The 19324-nt window shown below is 47.4% G+C and overlaps 2 protein-coding genes across 2 annotated transcripts in view; one reads left to right on the forward strand and one right to left on the reverse strand.

Annotated features, from left to right (window-relative positions):
- Window positions 1-2160: 2160 nt before the first annotated feature.
- On the reverse strand, window positions 2161-7272 carry FOXI3 (forkhead box I3). The gene is made up of 2 exons (XM_047851242.1): window positions 6549-7272; window positions 2161-3915 (listed from the first exon to the last, which is right to left on the reverse strand). The coding sequence occupies exons 1-2, from the start codon at window positions 7270-7272 to the stop codon at window positions 3296-3298; spliced, it is 1344 nt and encodes a 447-aa protein (XP_047707198.1). The 3' UTR covers window positions 2161-3295.
- The window catches only part of TEX37 (testis expressed 37), a 65386-nt gene continuing 53029 nt past the window's right edge, over window positions 6968-19324 (forward strand). Inside the window, exon 1 of the mRNA XM_047851245.1 lies at window positions 6968-7032. The gene's annotated coding sequence lies outside the window, so the exon portion shown is untranslated. The remainder of the gene's footprint in view (window positions 7033-19324) is intronic.

Genomic DNA, 19324 nt, shown 5'->3' on the forward strand with positions numbered 1-19324 from the left:
CAATCTATAGTCAGCAACTAAAATATTGAAGGAATCTACCTCCAATGTGACAGGGCAAACCAGTGGATCTCAGTTCTGAGAGAGCAGCTGATTTTCTTTAGAAGAAAAGGCATCTCAAAGGACAGAAACCGTCCTACGCCAAAAACCCAGAGGCCTCCTTCATCCAGGGCTCAACAACTAACTAGCCCACAATTTTCCAATTGTGGGTGTTAGTCTAGATCAGTGGTTCTCAAGCAGGGTTAATTTGGTCTCCCCCCAACTGGCCAGGAACATTTGGCAATGTCTGGAGACAGGTCGTCACCATGTGGCCAGGGCCGGGTGGAAAGGAGGCACTTCTAGAGTCTAACGGGTAGAGACCAGGGAGGCTGCTAAATACCCTGTGATGCACAAGGCAACCTCTACAATGAATTACCCAACCCTAAATAGCGGTAGTGCGGAGGCCGAGAAACCCTAGTCTAGAAACCTCGTTTTCCTGGTTTCTTCTAGATGGGGGCCCAGTCTCAATAGTTTCCTATTTCCTTGGCAGTGTGCAGTGATGGGCTGCCTGTGGCCCCATTGGGGGCCACCACACCCAGGGCTGCGGAGGCCACCTGAGGACTACTGCCAGCTGGTGAGACCTCACAGCACCATTTCATTCTGGAACAGAAGTTGTCTGGTACACTTAGGTTGGTTGATCTAAGACAGAACTGTTACTCTGTTAAAAATCAATAAAATGGGGGCGCCTGGGTGGCGCAGTCAGTTAAGTGTCCGACTTCAGCCAGGTCACGATCTCGCGGTCCGTGAGTTCGAGCCCCGCGTCAGGCTCTGGGCTGATGGCTCAGAGCCTGGAGCCTGTTTCGGATTCTGTGTCTCCCTCTCTCTCTGCCCCTCCCCCGTTCATGCTCTGTCTCTCTCTGTCCCAAAAATAAATAAACGTTCAAAAAAAAAATTAAAAAAAAAAAAAATGGGGCGCCTGGGTGGCGCAGTCGGTTAAGCGTCCGACTTCAGCCAGGTCACGATCTCGCGGTCCCGGAGTTCGAGCCCCGCGTCGGGCTCTGGGCTGATGGCTCAGAGCCTGGAGCCTGTTTCCGATTCTGTGTCTCCCTCTCTCTCTGCCCCTCCCCCGTTCATGCTCTGTCTCTCTCTGTCCCAAAAATAAATAAACGTTGAAAAAAAAATTAAAAAAAAAAAAAAAATCAATAAAATGCTCACATGCCTATAGACCATCCCCAAGAGTAACTGTTTTGTTCCAGCCTTTCAGACGTGGGTAGGTGGGACCAATCCAATGGGAACATCATTTGCTTTTGCTCTCAACAAAGTCCCTGTAGTGGCTTCAGTGTCATGCCCCTTACATCTCTATTCCTTTAGGAGAAAGACGCTGAAGACAGAAACACAGGAACGCGTAAAGGTGGCCAGAAATCATCCCACTTAAGAGTTTATTTCATGTGATTCTCAGCATGCAGTGTACTTTCTTGGGAAAAAAAATTTTTTTTTGTCCCAGTTCACATTATAAATTAATTTACAAATATAGAACTGTGTTAGAAATAATATTTATAAAAGTCCCTACGATTTTTCACATAGAAAAATATCCACAGAAACAGTTTTTTTGTACACACAATCTGGGGGGTAGGTAGTCTCTTTGGTTGTCTTCGTCCATAATATTTAAAAAGTAACGGTGATGTTATTTATACCTCAATAAAACTTTAAAAAATAGTTTTCTGTATTGTGTATTTCAAAATAAAAATTTAAGAGTAATGCTGTGAGTCTCAAAAAAGAATACACAGGGAAAAGTTAAAAATTTTTTTTTACAATATACTTACTTGCATTCCGTTTTCTAAAAAAAAGTAAATCCCCAAACCAGCAACTCTCCTATCAAAGATCCAACAACAGGGAACAAAGGCAACTCAGGACATTATCAGCTGTTCCAATGAAATCAACAATTATCTACATTTTAATTAGCACTTTTTGGGTGAGTTCAAAAGGTGGCTAAAGATCTGCCAAGGACCAGACACTCAGCTGGGCACTGGGAGGGTGACCATAAAAACTATTCAAATGCAGGTACCTCTTGAGAAGTAAAAGGGAGTGCTAAAAAATAAATTATATTAAAAAATTTTAACAGACGGTTTATTAAGAAACTATTAAAAAATTCCATTTCAAAACTATTTTTTAATAACATTCTAATATTGTCTTAAAAAATGAAAGATCTAGGACACATGCTAAAAGGGACAGGACACCAAGTTAACTAGGACAATGGTCACCCTGGGCATATGGCAGCAGAAGGCAGAGGGAGGTGTCTGTCCTTGTTGCTCAGGAGAACATCTGCAATGGTCACTTATTTCAATCTTTGGTCAAATGAGATGTAGCTCATTCCCACCCCCTGCACACTGTGTCTGCCTATGGATAACGGCACCTTTTGTTTTTTTCAGGACCAGAACAAATCTACCAGCACCAGCTCTGGAGCCAGACTGCCTCGACCTGATCCTGGCTCCTCGACTTCTGTGTGACATCTTGGGAGATGCACTGGCCTCATATAGAGAGCACAGGGACAGTAATAATACTGATCTCCCAAGGCTGCTGTGGGATCACACGTCGAGTGTCTGTCTGAAACGGCACTCCGCACACAGCTTGCCTGGGCAGTTCTATTGCTATTAGTATCCACCGAGTCCCAGAAGCGGAGCCTCAGCAGAGGTGATCTGTGAGCTGGATGCAGCTCGGAGGATTTGTGGTGTTTCCCGGTACAGTATTTTAAGAACTTTAACTGGTGGCAAAGAAGGCAAATGGAGGTTTTCTAAAAAAAAAATCCAGACACCTGACTTTTCCAGAAAAATCAAGATGCTGCCAGGCAGGAAAGAACTAGCTGCCCACAGCGGCCTTCAGCTGGTCAGTCGCGACCGCTCCCCACTGCTGCAGTTACCAACTGCGACCTTTTTTCCTACCCAAGACACTTCATTCTTTTGTTTCTTAGCTGCCCCGTGGGCACATCTGAGCTTGTAACCCTGATATACAGCGATGAGCAAAACAGACGCTGTCCAGGCCCTCGCAGGGCTCGCAGGTACTGGCCCAGAACAGAGGTGGCTTTCTCTCCAGGGAGGCCCTTCTCCAGAAGAAACCTGTGACAGCTTGCTGGGCTGTAGAAAGAGTCATCTACGACTCCCGTGCGCCTCCAGATGTGGCCAGTGGGCCCACGGGATCACCCGGGGCTCCAGGGAGAGGCAGAGCCTCCCTTCCTGCCCCAAGACCTACTGCCTGGGAAATCTGCATTTAACAAGATCTCAGGTGCGCATATTCAAGTCTGAGAAGCTGAGGCTGGCGCGTCCTATACCTCGGAGCCCTCGCGGGGGTAGATGAGGCTGTTGACCATGCTGAAGTTGTAGAAAGGGCTGCTGAAGGGGCTGCTTTGCCCCCCGCTGGAGCCGGCAGGGAAAGGGCTGCAGTAGGAAGGCCTCTGGCTGCTGCTGCTGGCGCCGGAGCTCAGCGGCAAGGTGTCCGGCGCGGCTTCCGAGACCGAGCTGGGGGGGAAGGCGCTGCTGGAGGGCAGCTGGGCCCCCTGGATCCCCAGGTGGCGGCCGCCAGGGAGGGCCCGCTGGGTGCCCCCACTGCCGCTGACACTCAAGGTGCTGAGGCTGCTGAAGAAGGTGTTGAGGCAGGGGGTGGAGGTGAGCAGGGAGCCTCCCGGGGACGAGGCGGTACTCTTGGTGCCCTCGGGAGGCTCTGGGGACTGGGACGGCCTTAGCAAAGCCGTCGGGCTGTCCCCTTCCGGCTTCGCGGCCACTCCCGACCCCAATCCTGAGGAGAGCCCGTCTTCCGATTTTGTGGTCCCTGGGGCCGCCGCGGAGGAGCTGCTGGCTTCGGAGCGGCGCTTCCGCTTCCGACGGAAGTTCCCGTTGTCAAACATTTTCTCACAGTTTGGATCGAGGGTCCAGTAATTCCCCTTCCCTACGGGGTGGAGAAAGAAACCCAGGTCAGAGAAGGACCCAGTCCGTGCCCTCGAATTATTCAGCCTCAGTCCCGGAGGGAGGACGGACTCTCATGAAACCCTGACAGACATGCTCAGTCCCCTCTACTGGTTACATTTGTCCTTCCGGGGGAGGTTTTATTCTTCACCTCCAAGGAGAAATCTTGAACCCAGATGTTCTGGCCACTTCCACTCTCTCCTGGCAGTGCCTGCTACTTAAATCGTGAGACCTAATTCTAGGCCCAAGACATTTTTAATGCCCCAACACCTCCCCCTCCAGACTCATGGCGTGCGCCCTTGCAAAATCCTGGTGCTACTTAAACGTGAGCCTACATTTCTTGATTTATAAAAGCAGGCATGAGATTATACCCATTTTACAGATTGGCCGTGAGGGTCCTGGTACCTGTTATTATTATTTGCTCAAAGGGTACAATATTTGTCCCTTAAAACAAAATCACTCCACTGGAAAAAGGCAACCTCAAATACCACAATCATTTGTCTTGCCAAACAAAAATCACAAAAGTTATTACTGGGTAGTCAGTTGTTTTCACACCACCTTGGACAACGTGTGTTCAGGGGACAAGGGAGCTCCTGGAATCTACATCCCTCCCTCCCTCCCCTTCAACAGGAGGTGCCCCAGGTCTCTTTCCAGCTTTTCCTCCACCGGCAAATCTCAGACCAGAGCCCCATTTAGTGCATGTGGTGCTAGTCTTCTGCTTAGAAAATCCCCCTCACTATCTAGCATAATCGAGGGAAAAAAGATCCACCCTCTTGGAGGATCTTCTCTCTCAACAGCTTTTATCACTTCTGGTAAACAGAATCTTTGGCATTTGAAAAGTACTGGTAAGCACTTGTCTTGTAGAGTGCTTTCCACGGGCAGCTTCGGTTGCTCCTCTCAGCTCTGTGGAAACAGGCCACATTGGTTGTTAGTAACCTGCTGTGTTCCCAGTTAGCAATGGTAGAGCTGGGCTTTAAGCAGGCTGCTTCTAGACTCCGCATTCTTACCTAAACACTGTGTTAGGTTGCCTGCATGAACCAGCACTCATTCCTCCAAACCCAGGATCTTCAGTAACACATTTTTTGCAAACAGTTGCAAAAAATTTTTTCTTTATTCATACAGCTGCCATCTGAATACCAGCACCTGTACCTATCAGGATATTTAGTGCTTTGACAAGATACTAGCTAAAGACGCTAACTTTTTAGACAGTCCAGAAGAATATACATGACCGTTAACATGACAATCTCAGGTGCTTTACGGGCCAAATGGGGAAGGTATCTAGAAGATACCTTCTAGAACTGTATGCCCTGTCCAATACAGTAACCACTTGTCACACATGGCTGTCGGGCACCTGAAAAGTGGCTCGCTAGTCCAAAGTGCCCTGCAGAATCAAGCACACACAGGACTCTGAAGACTTAATATCAAACAAAAAGCATAAAGTATCTCACTAATAGCTTTTATATTCGCTGTTGAAACAATATTTTGGGTTACTTAAAAATAATTCCACCAGCTTCTTTTTACCTTTTTAACGTGGCTGCTAGAAAATTTGCAATCACACACGGTTTGTACCGCATTTCTCTTGGAAAGCACCGCTCTCGAGTGCTTTCAAGGTGCGAACGCTCCAGAGCATTTACACAAAATCCTGCATCTCTTTTTCCTATCACGCCTCTGTCCCCACCTCCTCTCTCCCCAGCTCCTTCTGAAAACCTCAAGTAGAATCCTGTTCTCTCGGGTTTTTTTTTTTTTTTTTTTTTTTTTTTTTTTGAGCTTTTCTTCGGCCTCCACTGCTCCGATAGAGGAAAACCACTCACAGCGCTCCACTGCAACCCAGCCCTCCTCACCCGGGGCGGGGGGCTCGGATCAGAAATGCAGTACACTTGGGGTTTTCATTTTTACATTTCTAAATAGTGAAGGCACCAAACCACACTCTGTAGGACCCAGCTTTAGTTCTCGGATTCCTCTATTCCCTGTCCCCGGATGCCTGTGCCACGACTTCAGTCGTCTCTCTCAAGGCGGGCGCCTACTCCACGAAGGACACAGAGAGGACCCTGGTGCAGGAAGAGGGTCTGTTAGGACCCCGGTGCAGAAGGAGGTGTCTCCAGGGGCAGCTGGGACGGCCGGCTGTTGCTCGGTCTCTCACTACCTATTCCGTGAAATGTGCCGGGGCTCTCAGCGCTCCTGAATCCCTTTATAGTCGTCCCTTATCCGAGAGCCCACGCGTGTTCCTATTGCTAATCTACCTCCCTGTACCTTGGTCCCTCCCTTCCACTGGCACCCAGGGGTGGCTTCCCGTTTGAGGATACTGGCTTTTTTCGTTTTTCTCTAACCGGCCAGCCTCTGCGCGTGTGTGTGGTGGGTGTGAGTGGATGCAAGGGGCGAGCCCCCCACCACCGGGCCCCCGCGCTCGTGGGTCCTCTGATAGTTCTCTTTGTCCTCCGGTTTACCCCCGCCCCAGCCAGACGAGGTTCGGGGTTCGGGCGGTTGTTCCGTCCGCTCTGGCTCCCAGTCCCAGTTAGCAAGAGAAGACTCCGCATGGAGCTCCATCCAAGTCGGCCCCTGCCCGGGCGCCGCCTCCCCGCCCTCCCGGCCGGGGAAGCACCTGTCCCGCGCCCTCACCTGGGTCGTCCTCGTCGCGGGGCACCTTCTTGAAGCAGTCGTTGAGCGACAGGTTGTGGCGGATGGAGTTCTGCCAGCCGGCCTTGCTGCGCTGGTAGAAGGGGAAGCTGTCGGCCACGAACTGGTAGATGTGGCTGAGCGTGAGCTTGCGCTCGGGCGCGCTCTGGATGGCCATGGCGATGAGCGCCGAGTACGAGTAGGGCGGCCGCACCATCTTCATCAGGTCCTCGCGGCTGGCCATGGACAGCCAGCCCAGCTCGCCGGGCGCGGCGGGCCCCGCGGGCGAGGCGGGCGCGGCGGGCGCGGGCTGCGCGAAGGCCCGCTGCGCGCAGCCGAAGGTGCCGGCGGCGGGGGGCGGCTGCAGGAAGGGTCCGGCCGCGCCCCCGGGGGGCGGCGGCGGCGGCGGCGGGGCGCCCAGGTACGCGGCGGCGGCGGCGGCGGCGGCTGCGGGCGGGCCGCCCACGCCCGGCCCGTTGAGCCACAGGTAGGGGTTGGCGGCGGCGGCGGGCGGCGCGGCGTAGTCGGCCAGCCCGTAGGGCGCCCTGGAGGCCGGCGGGGCGCCCGGGGCGGCGGCGGCGGCGGCGGGCGGGGGCAGGCCGGGCTGCGAGTACACGCCGAAGTTGTCGCCGCAGTAGAGGGCCATGTCGGCGGCCGTCGGCGGGTGCGGCGCGGCGGCGGCGGCGAGGGGCGAGCGGGGCTGGTGTCGCCGCTCGGGCGAGAGCATCCCTTTGGGGGAACCTCCCTGCGGCCCCGCCTCGGCCCTCGCTGGGCGACCGGTGCCGGGGCGGGGGTCGGCGGAGGCGCGCGGAGCGCCCGCGAGCCGGCTTCTTATAACCGTCTGCGGCGCGGCTCCTCCCGGGCCGGCCCGGGGCTGGGCGGCGGCCCGCGGGCCCGGGCTCTCCACGCCCCCGCCACGCCCCACCTGCCCGCGCATCCCGGCGGAGCGCGCCCGAGCCCTCGCGCCGCGCGCCCCGCCCACCCCGCCCCTGGAGCCCCTCCTCGGCGGGCCCGGGAGCCCGGGAGCCCGGGGGAGGCTGGCGCAGGCCCGCGCCTCCAGGTTGAGGGCGAAAAGCACCCCACTGCCAGCCGACGTGTTCTTAGCACAGGGGTGGGATAAAAGGACGAATGTGGAAACCAGGAGAAGGTAACCCAAACAGTACAGCGGTTTTCTAAAAAGTGCCCAAGATGAGTTTGGGTGGCCACTCAGACCACCTGCTTAGCCCCCTTTGGTTTTCTACCTCGAGCTTCTGCACCCTTTGTGATTGAGTTCCAGGATTCACGGCCGGTCTCAACCGATCGGCTTCCAGTCGAAAAGAATAGACGCGATTTACAACTCTTTGGGGGCTTACGGTAGATTTTAGTAACGGGCATCCTTGGAGTGTCCCCACCTCCTGGGGGATTCTGTGATGGGAGGGACTGAAATTGGTTTTTAATTCTTCTAACCATGTCTCTAAACACATAACTATATGTCGTTCACATTCGGGAAGTATTTGTTCATTTTAAGTCCGGTTTGTGCAGTCCTTTGGCGCGATTTGTTTTCTTCAAAAACAGAAGGGTGTATGTTTTCAGAGACATTTAAATAAGTGGGTTCGGAATTAGCATTTTAAAGCCAACTGTAATTTAAACTGTGCAAGAAGCGCTCATTTACAAAAACGGTCTTAACGAATTATGGTACAGGACTTGCTTTCTACTTCTGTAAGTTTTGAAATGTGGTTCCTGCCCGGGAAAAAAAACAAAAACAAAAAACAAACAAACAAGCAAAACAAGTAAGATACTGTGGCAACCCCACATGTCACACAGTCATTAGTTATTGGCTCCGAACAACAATAAGAAAACTGCTTCTTTTACAATTAAAATCGTTCCTAAATATGTTCTTACTAGGTAGTGACAAGTCTGAGATTCGCATTTAAGGGAGAGGGGTGGGGGGAAGTTTTTTGTTTGCCCATTGCAGACTGACAGTTCAGAATATTTAATAGTTTGGAAATCCACCCCCCTCTACTCCACTCTTATTTTCGTGATATAAAGTTAGTTATGTACTTTACAGAACGTTATCATCATGTGTTATCTCATTTCTTAAAAAATGATATCCAGAGATACTTAACTAGTAAATTTAATACCTAAAATGCAAACCACAGTTCCAAGTAACTATTTTCTTCATCTTTTCTGGACTCAGAGAAGAGTTATTCTGACCTCTAAATTCAGCACACTGTTTCTTTTAATCTCTTGGCAAATGCTATAGAATGGAATAGTGTTTAATTGTATTTTGATTTAAGGATCTAAATTTGATCTAAATTTTTCTTAGAGAAGAACAACGTGTGTGTGTTTTCTCCTTTCCCAATAGTACAAAACAAAGTTGTTTTATTTCTTTTGGGATGTTAATAAAGATGACAACTATAACCCAGGAAATTTTAAAGCAATTTTTAATAAGTTATAATGCCCCAATTTAATACTTGTTCTTAAGTTTAAAGATCTAAAAAAAGGGAGAGAGAGAGACAGAAAGTCCAAAAGAAACTCTAGAAACTGAGATGACAGTAAATTAGAAAACATTTGTAACCATCTCCCCTTTAGTCATTGATGTCCTTAAGGCTCTCACACCCTCCCTTATTTTTTAACAAATGGCTTATGTGTACAGACTTTGCAGTTTTGCAGGGCTGTTGTTGTTGTTCTTGTTCTTGTTTTAGTCTAATTCTTAACCCAATAGCTCCAAATTATTTCTGAGTAAGAGGCCATGATTGCAAATTATCATCTCTTGCTTTGATGAGAGGTTCTGCCTACCAGAGATTTTGTTCCTTAATCATGCATGATCTTTTGCGGACTTTAGTCTTACTTAAAAATGACAGAGCCACCTAGTGGTTCTTTGCCTGTGTTACAGCATACATCTAGGCAGGGATCTGTAAGGTGTGATACCCCCTCTAGGGATTTGGAAGTTTTACTTTTCTATCCGTTTTCAATCACATCTTAGTTAGATAAGGTTGAAACTATTATTGGTCGTGGCCTGGGGTTTTTTTAATGTCAAAGTTAAAATAATTTTTAATCCCTATTTTTTAAAATTAAAATGTAAAAGCATGTGGGTGCACTCAAAAACAGGATAAATAATGTACTTAAAATGCAAGCACCCAATAATAACATTTTGTCAGATCGCTTTTTCACAAAAAAGATGTAATCAAGGCAATTGATTAGTGCTTCCATGCCAATGGGAAATGGTGAGGCTGTTACATGTTTTCATCACTGGGAAAGAAAACATTTGGGGAAAATACGGTAAAAAGTAAATAAACTCTGGTGCCAGTGGAGATGAAAAATGAACCAGAGGAGGTGAGAAAAGAACTCCAGAAAACTTAGATTGTAATTGGAGAGTACAGTTTGGGGAATCATGGAGGGAAGATAACCACCAAAATATAGAAGGCTAATTAGCGCATTTGTTGTTTCCATGAGGAGAGGATAGATTAAGGTGTTGCTGACCAACTAGAGCTGGACCCGTCGCCTCATTTTTTATTTACTGTCATGTTTTTCCAACTTCCGACCCCTTAATCGGTTCCAGTTTTAGAGCTGGGAGTATCGTTAGTTGGGGGGCACACCGAGGAGCCTGTCCTGTCCTCTCCAGTCCGTACCTCAAAGGCTGGGACCTACAGATGGAAACAGAACTCAGAGGGACCACGCATTTGCTCCTTTAGCGAATATTTAGGGCTCTACTTACTGACTGTAAGCATTAGTGGAAAACTGAGGCAGCTCTTTCCCCTCCAGGAGGACAAGCCTTCCACCAACTTGAGATATGTCTTCTGTGCCAAGAATATTTTTCTCTTATAAGCCCTGTAAGTTGACGTTGGCCAGATTGCCCCTGCCAGTCACCCCGCTCAGCCACCTGGGAGTCACGGAAGACTGGAGTGAGCTGCAAATATGGAATGGGGCAAAAATCCAACCCGGGGAGGTTCAGAAGCAAGGGCGTGACCCAGGGACCACCCAGCCACCTGCCGGCTGACCCCAAAGTTCGAGCCCCTCTTCCTCAAACATTAGGCATGACGAGTATAACAAAAAGGATGAATCCTAAGGACCCTAGAAACCTGAAACATCTGAAGATACCACAGAAGTTCTGTGTACTTAATGCAGAAAAAGAAGAGAAAAACTACGGGCCGAAACAGTGGTGCTCCCACAATTCCTTTGAGCAAAGTTGTTCATAATTGGCTCCTCTGCTTGATCCCTACACCTCTTCCCCACCGCCTCACTCTCCCCTCCGCAGTTCTCTGGAATGCTTCCTGGCCTCTGGCTCTCCCTGATTAGCCCCGTTCTTGGGCTTCCTCCGCTCACTTCTCAGACTCCTGCTTCTGCTCCAGACCAGGCACCCAGGGTGCCTCCAGCGGTCCTAGGACCGCTTGCCTGGCAGAGCCTGCCTGCACTGAATGCATCTCCCAGGATCCTCCCAAAGTGTCCTGAGGCCATCTCAGCTGAAGGCTGCACTTCCCTCCACTCTTCCGTCCTCGTCCTCGTCCTCGGGGCAAGAAGGCCCTCAAGCCCTGCCCTCCCGCTGGGTGGTGCCAGCATCTGCCTGGGTGGCTCATCCAGCCCCCTGGCCCCTCATTCCCAGTAACCAACTCCTCCCCTCCATTTCAGTCACCCACTATACTGGGTGTTCTGGATGGAGGATGGGGACTGGGTCTCTTCTCGCTCCCTTTTTTTTTTGGCACTAACAATTAAGGAATGTGTGCCAAATACCTAACACGGGGCTAAGCACTTTACGTGTATTATCACATTTAATCCTTCCAGCAGTCCTGTGAGATAAGAACTGTTAGTCCATACTTCACGAATGAAGCAACGGAGAGAAAGGTTAAGTGATTTAACTGTGGTGTCCCGACTTCTAAGCGGGGAGCCAGGATTCAAACAGTGCGGCTGAGGAGCCCATGCCAATAGCACTCAGCTTTAACTGCCTCCTGCATTATTTCCTTAGCGCCTAGGCCAGTGCCTGACATTAGTAGGTGCTCAATTATTGTTTGTTGCTTGAATAAATTACAAAGTTAAAAAGAGGGGAGCCCCGGTGGCTCAGTCAGTTAAGCATCCGCCTCTTGATTTCGGCTCAGGTCATGATCTCACAGTTGTTCAGATGGAGCCCTGAGTCGGGCTTTGTGCCGACAACGCTGAGCCTGCTTGGGATCCTCTCTCTCTACCCCTTCCCTGGGTGCTCTCTCTCTGTCTCAAAGTAAATAGATAAACAAAAAGTTAAGAAGCATTAAATGGTATCGCCTCTATGACATTAAACGGTGCGACCTCTTTCCCTCTCTTTACGTAGTCTCTCTCACCAAAGGCAACCACTTGCCCTCAGTTTCTTATGCTCTCCTCCAGAAAATGTTTTGAAATACTTACCAGCACAGCTCTATATGTATTTAAATATGTACAAAAATGGCTTCCGTGTTGTTCACCTGGCTCTGCACCTTATACTTGCATTAACACGTTCTGGAGAACTTTCTAAAACAGCCCGTATGTCCAAAAATCTACCTCATTTTGTTCACCTGGTGTTCCCTTTTTCCCAGGATGTTCAGTGGGGACCCACCAGTATGGCTGTATGGATGGTTTCTAGCCAGTGTCTGTTCTGATTTGTTGGGGCCCCTCCATACCTGGTGGGCAGTATTTTGAGTTTAACTTTTTTTTTTTTTTTATGAATCTCTGGATTATTTCCTTTTTAATTTTTTTTTTTTTTTTTTTACGATTTTCATTTCATTTTTTTTAAGGAAGCTCTACACCAATGTGGGGCTTGAACTCAACCCCCGAGAGCAAGAGTTATATGCTGTACTGACTGAGCCAGCCAGGCACCCCAGAATTATTTCCTTTTTTTTAATGTTTATTTATCTTGAGAGAGAGAAAGCATGAGTGGGGGAGGGGCAGAGAGAGGGAAAGAGAAAGAATCCCAAGCAGGTTCCATGCCCAGCGCGGAGCCCAACTCGGGGCTTGATCCCATGAACTTTGAAGTCATGACCTGAGCCAAGATTAAGAGTCAGACACTTAATGACTGAGCCACCCAGGCGCCCCAGGATTATTTCCTTTTTTTAAAAAAAATATGGCTGAATTTATTTGTGATAGTAAATCCCTAGCTGGGATTCGTTGGGTCAAAGAACCTGTACCTTTATTATTTTTTATTTTTTAATTTTTTTTATTTTTGTTTAGAACACGTACCTTTAAATGTTTGATTCCAACAGATTGTTCTGCCAGAAGGTCCTGCAGTTCATACCACCGGCAGGTTCCCCATGGATGCCTATTTCCTTTCACCTTTACTAACCCTGGATTTGTGCAGGTCTTTTTATTTTTGCCAATCTTAAAAGCACAGAGAGGCATATCTTGAAAATGTTTTGGTCTGTTTTTCCTTATGAATGAATTTACCTGGTCATAGGTCATTTTAATTTCTTTTTTTATGAACCGCCTGTTCTGGGGGCGCCTGGGTGGCTCAGTCGGTTGAGCGTCCGACTTCGGCTCAGGTCATGATCTCGCGGTCCGTGGGTTCGAGCCCCGCGTCGGGCTCTGTGCTGACAGCTCAGAGCCTGGAGCCTGTTTCAGATCCTGCGTCTCCCTTCTTTCTCTGACCCTCCCCTGTTCATGCTCTCTCTCTCTCTCTGTCTCAAAAATAAATAAATGTTAAAAAAAAAAAAAAAAGATTTGAACTGCCTGTTCTGATTTTTTGCCCATGTTTCTATTTGTGTGTCTTTAACAACAACAACAACAACAACAAAAGGTGTGTCTGAGCTTCTTGCAATTAAAGACATTAACTTTTTTACTCCTGGGTGTTGCACATCATGGTTTCTCTGTTAAAACTGTCTCTTCTCTTGGGATCTGCGGTAACACACTGTCCTGGTTTTCTTTCTTTCTCTCCTGCATCTACCGAAAGGATGTCGGTTTCTCATCTTTCATTCTTTGCATATTGTTTTTTGTTCCCTCAGGGCCCTAACCTTGGTCTTCTTCTTTTCCTCTACATATTCTTCATGGGTTGCCACACCTTCTCCCGTGGCTTTAATCATTGGAGTGGGCCTGGCTTGTTGTAGTTATTATTGCCTGTTTAGCAACGCTATAAAGAAACACTCTGTCATTACTCCCAGTTTTTGAGGTTTGCATGGGATGGGCTGGGGACTCAAACTTGGTCCTTGCCCATGTTACTTGCCCCTACACAAGTGATTTGTTTGAGGTGAGTGAGTGATTTGAGGCAGGTCATTTAAGATCTTTCTCAGGACTGGGGCGCCTGGGTGGCTCAGTCAGTTAGGCATCCGACTTCAGCTCGGGTCATGATCTCGCGGTCTGAGTTCGAGCCCCACATCGGGCCCTGTGCTGACAACTCACAGCCTGGAGCCTGTTTCAGATTCTGTGTCTCCCTCTCTCTCTGACCCTCCCCCGTTCATGCTCTGTCTCTCTCTGTCTCAAAAATAAATAAACGTTAAAAAAAAAAAATATATCTCTCTCAGGACTTCTGCTGGGCTTGTCAGGAAGAAGTTCCTTTCTTCACACGGATTGGTTCCTGTACAGAGGTTGTAATGCTAAAATGGCTACCTTTGGTACCATGAGGGAGGGAGCCTGCCTGAGAATGCAGGTGACACCAAGTAAAACTGAGTGGCAGAAATGAAGACACATTCTGGATGCAAGATTTGAATCCCTTGATCCAACATCCTTCTTCGTCCCCTTGGTTTCATTAGCCAACAAATTTCCTTTTTGATTCAATAAGTGAGGATGCTGTTATAGGCTGAATTGTGTTCCCCCAACATTAACATGTCAATGTTCTAACCCCTCGTACCTCAAAATGTGACTATTTTCTAATGTTGATTTATTTATTAAGTTTATTTATTGATTTTGAGGGAGAGGGGTGGGGAGGAGAAGCAGAGACAGAGAGAAAGAGAGGGAATCCCAAGCAGGCTCTGCATTGTCAGTGTGGAGCCTGACATGGGGCTTGAACTCACAAACCGTGAGATGGTGGCTTGGGCTGAAATCAAGAGTCGGATGCTTAATTGCCTGAGTCACCCAGGCACCCCATATTTACTTATTTTTGAGAGAGAGAGAGACAGAGAATCCCAAGGAGACTCAGCACTGTCAGCGTGGAGTCTGACATGGGGCTGAAACTCATGAACCGTGTGAGACCATGACCTGAACTGCAATCAAGAGTTGGACATTTAACCGACTAAGTTACCCAGGTGCCCCAGAATGTGACTGTTTGGAGACAGGGTCTTTAAAGAGGTAATTAAGGTAAAAATAGGTAATTAAGGCAGGCCTTAATTTGATATGATTGGTGTCTGTATAGAAGAGGGGAATTTAGGGCACAGACATGTACACATAGAGGGAAGACCATGTGAAGACACCAGAAGAAAACGGCCATCTGCAAGCCATGAGGAGGGGCCCTCAGAGGAAACCAACCCTGCCAATACCTTCATTTTAGACTTCTAACCTCCAGAACTATGAGGAAATAAGTTTCTGGAATTTAAGCCGCTCAGTCTGTAATACTTTGTTTTGGCAGCCCTAGCAAACTAATACCGGTGAGTGTTTATCCCTTTGAAATGTAAGTGCTGGGGCGCCTGGGTGGTTCAGTCGGTCGAGCATCTGACTCTTGATTTCAGCTCAGGTCATGAGCTCACAGTTCGTGAGTTCGAGCCCCGCATCGGGCTCCACGCTGGCAGTGCAGAACCTGCTTGGGATTCTCTCTCTCCCTCTCTTTCGGCCCCTCCCACCTGTGCGCTCTCTCTCTCTCTCAAAGTAAGTAAACAAGAAAGAAAGAAAGAAAGAAAGAAAGAAAGAAAGAAAGAAAGAAAGAGCAAAAGCAAAAGAAAGGAAGGAAGAGCGAGCGAAGGAGAGAAGGAAAGAAAGGAAGAAAAGTGCTGGTGACTTCCGGTCCTAATTTCTCACGCAAGCTCCTGGCCCAGTGATCAACTCCTACCGGACCTTCCTCTTCATTGTTTTGTAAGTTGCCTCAAATCCAGCGAGTCTAAGCAAGTAATCTTGATCCTCGTAAAACCTACATCTCCTTCTGTATTCCACACCCCTGTGAAACCCTCTCCCCAACTGAGCCAGTTATCTAAGCCAGAAACCAGAAGCTCTTCTACTTCGTTGACCAAGTCATGCCATGGTCACTCTTCACTCTCTCTGTCCTACTGGCAACACCGAGCGTTAAACCACCATTACCCCCTCCCCTGGATTATTGCCATCGGCCCCTCTTGTCACCTCCCAATCCTCCCTCCACACCACCTTCTTAATGATTTTTTTTAAATGGCAAATCCGATCACAACACTCCCCTGCTCTCAGGTCTTTAGTGGCTCCTGCTGCTCTTAGGACAAAGTCCAAACTCCATAGCGTGGCATACGTGATCCCAGGAGAAGGAGCTCAGGTCGTTAGCCAGTCTGTTTCCCGTGTCTCCCCTCCATGCTCGCTCTGATCTCTCTTCTAAAGCTCAGTGTTTCCCCAAATCCAGTCATTCTGGTATCCTCTTCGTGATTCTCTGTATCATACATGCTTTCTTCCTTAACATTTTTCTCTTAAATTGATGCAGTTTTTAAAATTAAATTCCACTAGGGGAGGTAGGTGGGGAGATGGGTAAAATAGGCAATGGGGACTAAGGAGCGCACTTGTCGTGAAGAACCCTGGGTCACGTATGGAAGTGTGGAATCACTATATTGCCCACCTGAAACTAACAACACTGGATGTGAACTGTGCTGGAGTTAAAATAAAAATAAATAAGTAAATAAATAAAGTAATTAAATTAAATTCCATTATTTGGAAAGGCAACCATATGGCACTACTGTAAATATTATACTGTAAATTTAATATTATACACACACAGATAGAAGCTCTGCCATATGTAGAAGGTAAACAGTTTAAATGGATCATTGATATTGCTGATAAAACTGGTCCCTTAAAAAATGTTGATAAATTTCAGGGGCGCCTGGGTGGCGCAGTCGGTTAAGCGTCCGACTTCAGCCAGGTCACGATCTCACAGGTCCGTGAGTTCGAGCCCCGCGTCGGGCTCTGGGCTGATGGCTCAGAGCCTGGAGCCTGTTTCCGATTCTGTGTCTCCCTCTCTCTCTGCCCCTCCCCCGTTCATGCTCTGTCTCTCTCTGTCCCAAAAATAAATAAACGTTGAAAAAAAAAAAAATTAAAAAAAAAAAAAATGTTGATAAATTTCAAGAAAGTTTTAAAATAAAAACGTAAATAATGTAGGGGCACCTGGCTGCCTCAGTAGGAAGAACACGCAACTCGATCTTGAGGTTGTGAGTTTGAGCCTCATGTTTGGTGTAGAGATTACTAAAAAGCAAATTAAAAAAAAAAAAATATATATATATATAATGTAATACAAGTAAGAGTAAACTTAATTTCATTAACAAAGACCCAAATCTGAAAATAAATTCCTCAATAAGAACAGCACTGCTTATAATGTTTAGTAACAAAGGGATGTTCAGTTTAATAATGCTTATTTTATTTTTAAATGTTTACTTAATTTAGAGAGAGAGAACATGTAAGTGGGTGAGGGGCAGAGAGAGAGAGGGAGGCAGAGAATCCCAAGCAGGCTCCGGCCTCTGAGTTGTCCGTGCAGAACATGATGTGGAGCTCAAACCAACGATCCATGAGATCATGACCTGAGCTAAAGTCAGAATCTTAACCTATTAAGCCACCAGGTGCCCCAATGGTACTTATTTAAAATTAAGGTGAAGACAAACTTCCACATTAGTAGTAAAAAAAAAATTCTGTTTTTTGAACCTTTTTTAACCAACATAAAGACTTGCAGTTTACAGGGGCACCTGGGTGGCTCAGTCGGTTAAGTGTCCGACTTCAGCTCAGGTCATGATCTCGTGGTTCGTGATTCGAGCCCCACATCGGGCTCCATACTGACAGCTTGGAGCCTGGAGCCTGCTTTGGATTCTGTGTCTCCTTCTCTCTGCCCCTCCCCTGCTTGCACTCTGTCTCTCTCTTTCAAAAATGAATAAACATTTTTTAAAAATTAAAAAAAAAATTAAAGAATTGTAGCTTACATGTGTTTCCATGGGAATGGAAAAGGATATTAATTTGCCCCATGTGATAGGTTTGGCTAACTTTTATTTTAAAATGTTGGATTCATGGGGCGCGTGGGTGGCTCGGTCCGTTAAGCGTCCGACTTCGGCTCAGGTCATGATCTCACGGTCCGTGAGTTCGAGCCCCGCGTCGGGCTCTGTGCTGACAGCTCAGAGCCTGGAGCCTGTTTCAGATTCTGTGTCTCCCTCTCTCTCTGCCCCTCCCCTGTTCATGCTCTGTCTCTCTCTGTCTCAAAAATAAATAAACGTTAAAAAAAAATTTGTTTTTAAATGTTTGATTCAGGAAACCATCTGAGGTACTTACTCCTTGGGATCTATTGTAAATTTGTGAAGACATAATCCATGATGATATCCAAAAAGGAACAGAGAGAGGATTTCTTGTGCCCTGACAGCTGCCACTGGACAATGTTTATGAAATATTTTTATCAACCTTGTCCAAGTGTTTTCCATCCCCTGCAGAACATTTTCAGCAAGTATTTCAGGTTGAGTTTAAAATTAGGTTCATTTATAAATTCAAGAAGGATCATTTATGAACTCCAGAAATATATATTGAGCATGACAGATCCTGGCCCTGGCTCCAGGCAGACATGATAAGCCATGAATCTCTGCACTCACATGGCTTTCAGACAGGAGAAAGTTCTGACTCTGTATGACCCAGAGGACCAAGGGACCCAGGAGACTCAGGCTACCGGTTTACAATCCCCAAGGTCACTTTATCTTGCCTGGGAATACTGAAATAAGCATGTCTTTTAAGGATAAATTAGGCTTTCAGATGAGCAAAACTTATCTATAAGATATGCTAATTTATAAACCCTCACCCAACCATGCATATGATGTCTATGAAGATAGAAGTTTCCTCCTAGGAGAACTCAATTCTTCTCCTATCTTGAAAAGACAGGTGTGGAGCTTCAGTATGAAGCAGTGGTCCTTACCCAACACTTTCCAAAGTTGAAATGGTTAAGAATTCTGTGACCTATGTTTAATGTAATTAGTAAATTTAACTGCTATCTTCTTATCTTCTATCTTCCTGTCTTCCTGTCTATCTTCTGTGACCTAGACTTCTCCACTGACAGGACAATGGATAGTCTTGGCCATCCAGCCTGAATGAAAGGAGTCCATTCCCCTACTGAAACAGCATGGCCCTAGCACCCTCCATGGTTTGCCCAATGCATTGGTCCTAAACCTGTCATGGTTTGCCATGCATGAATCAAGAAGTTTAAAAACCAGTTCTCTTCTTTAGTTGTATGAATTGACAGGTCAAGATGTAACCAGGATCTTAAGTCAACCTGTGTCTGGCAAACAGAGAAAGATTAGTGGATTTTATAGTATCAGTGGCTCTATCAGTTTGCTAGACTCCATTTTACGTAAACTTTTTGTATAAGCATCATATATTTTACTACCTCACTGTACCTCTTCTTACCAACCTCCAATTGAACTAAGATTCATTCCTCTAAAATCCCAGTTCCCAGGGGCACCTGGGTGACTCAGTCAGTTAAGAATCCGAATTTTGATTTTGGCTCAGGTCATGACCTCATGGTTTGTGAGTTCAAGCCCCACATCGGGCTCTGTGCTTACAGTGCAGAGTCTGCTTGGGCTTCTGCATCTCCCTCTCTCTCTGCCCCTGCCCCGCTTGTGCTCTCTCTCTCAAAAACAAATAAACAGTTCCCAGATTTTCTATCCTAGGACCTTTGCTTTGTCTCTACCTTTTGAGAATAGCAGTTACTTTCAAATAATGGGCACTCTATCGATGGTTTTTTGATG

The sequence above is a fragment of the Prionailurus viverrinus genome, chromosome A3 (genome assembly GCF_022837055.1).
Source record: "Prionailurus viverrinus isolate Anna chromosome A3, UM_Priviv_1.0, whole genome shotgun sequence".
Taxonomy (NCBI): Eukaryota; Metazoa; Chordata; class Mammalia; order Carnivora; family Felidae; genus Prionailurus; species Prionailurus viverrinus.

Excerpts from the sequence above, each read along its gene's own strand:
- FOXI3 (XM_047851242.1), bottom strand. The coding sequence starts at position 7,272 with ATGCTCTCGCCCGAGCGGCGACACCAGCCCCGCTCGCCCCTCGCCGCC. Across the intron at positions 3,916-6,548 it reads CCGCGACGAGGACGACCCAG|GGAAGGGGAATTACTGGACC; the intron begins GTGAGGGCGCGG and ends TCCACCCCGTAG.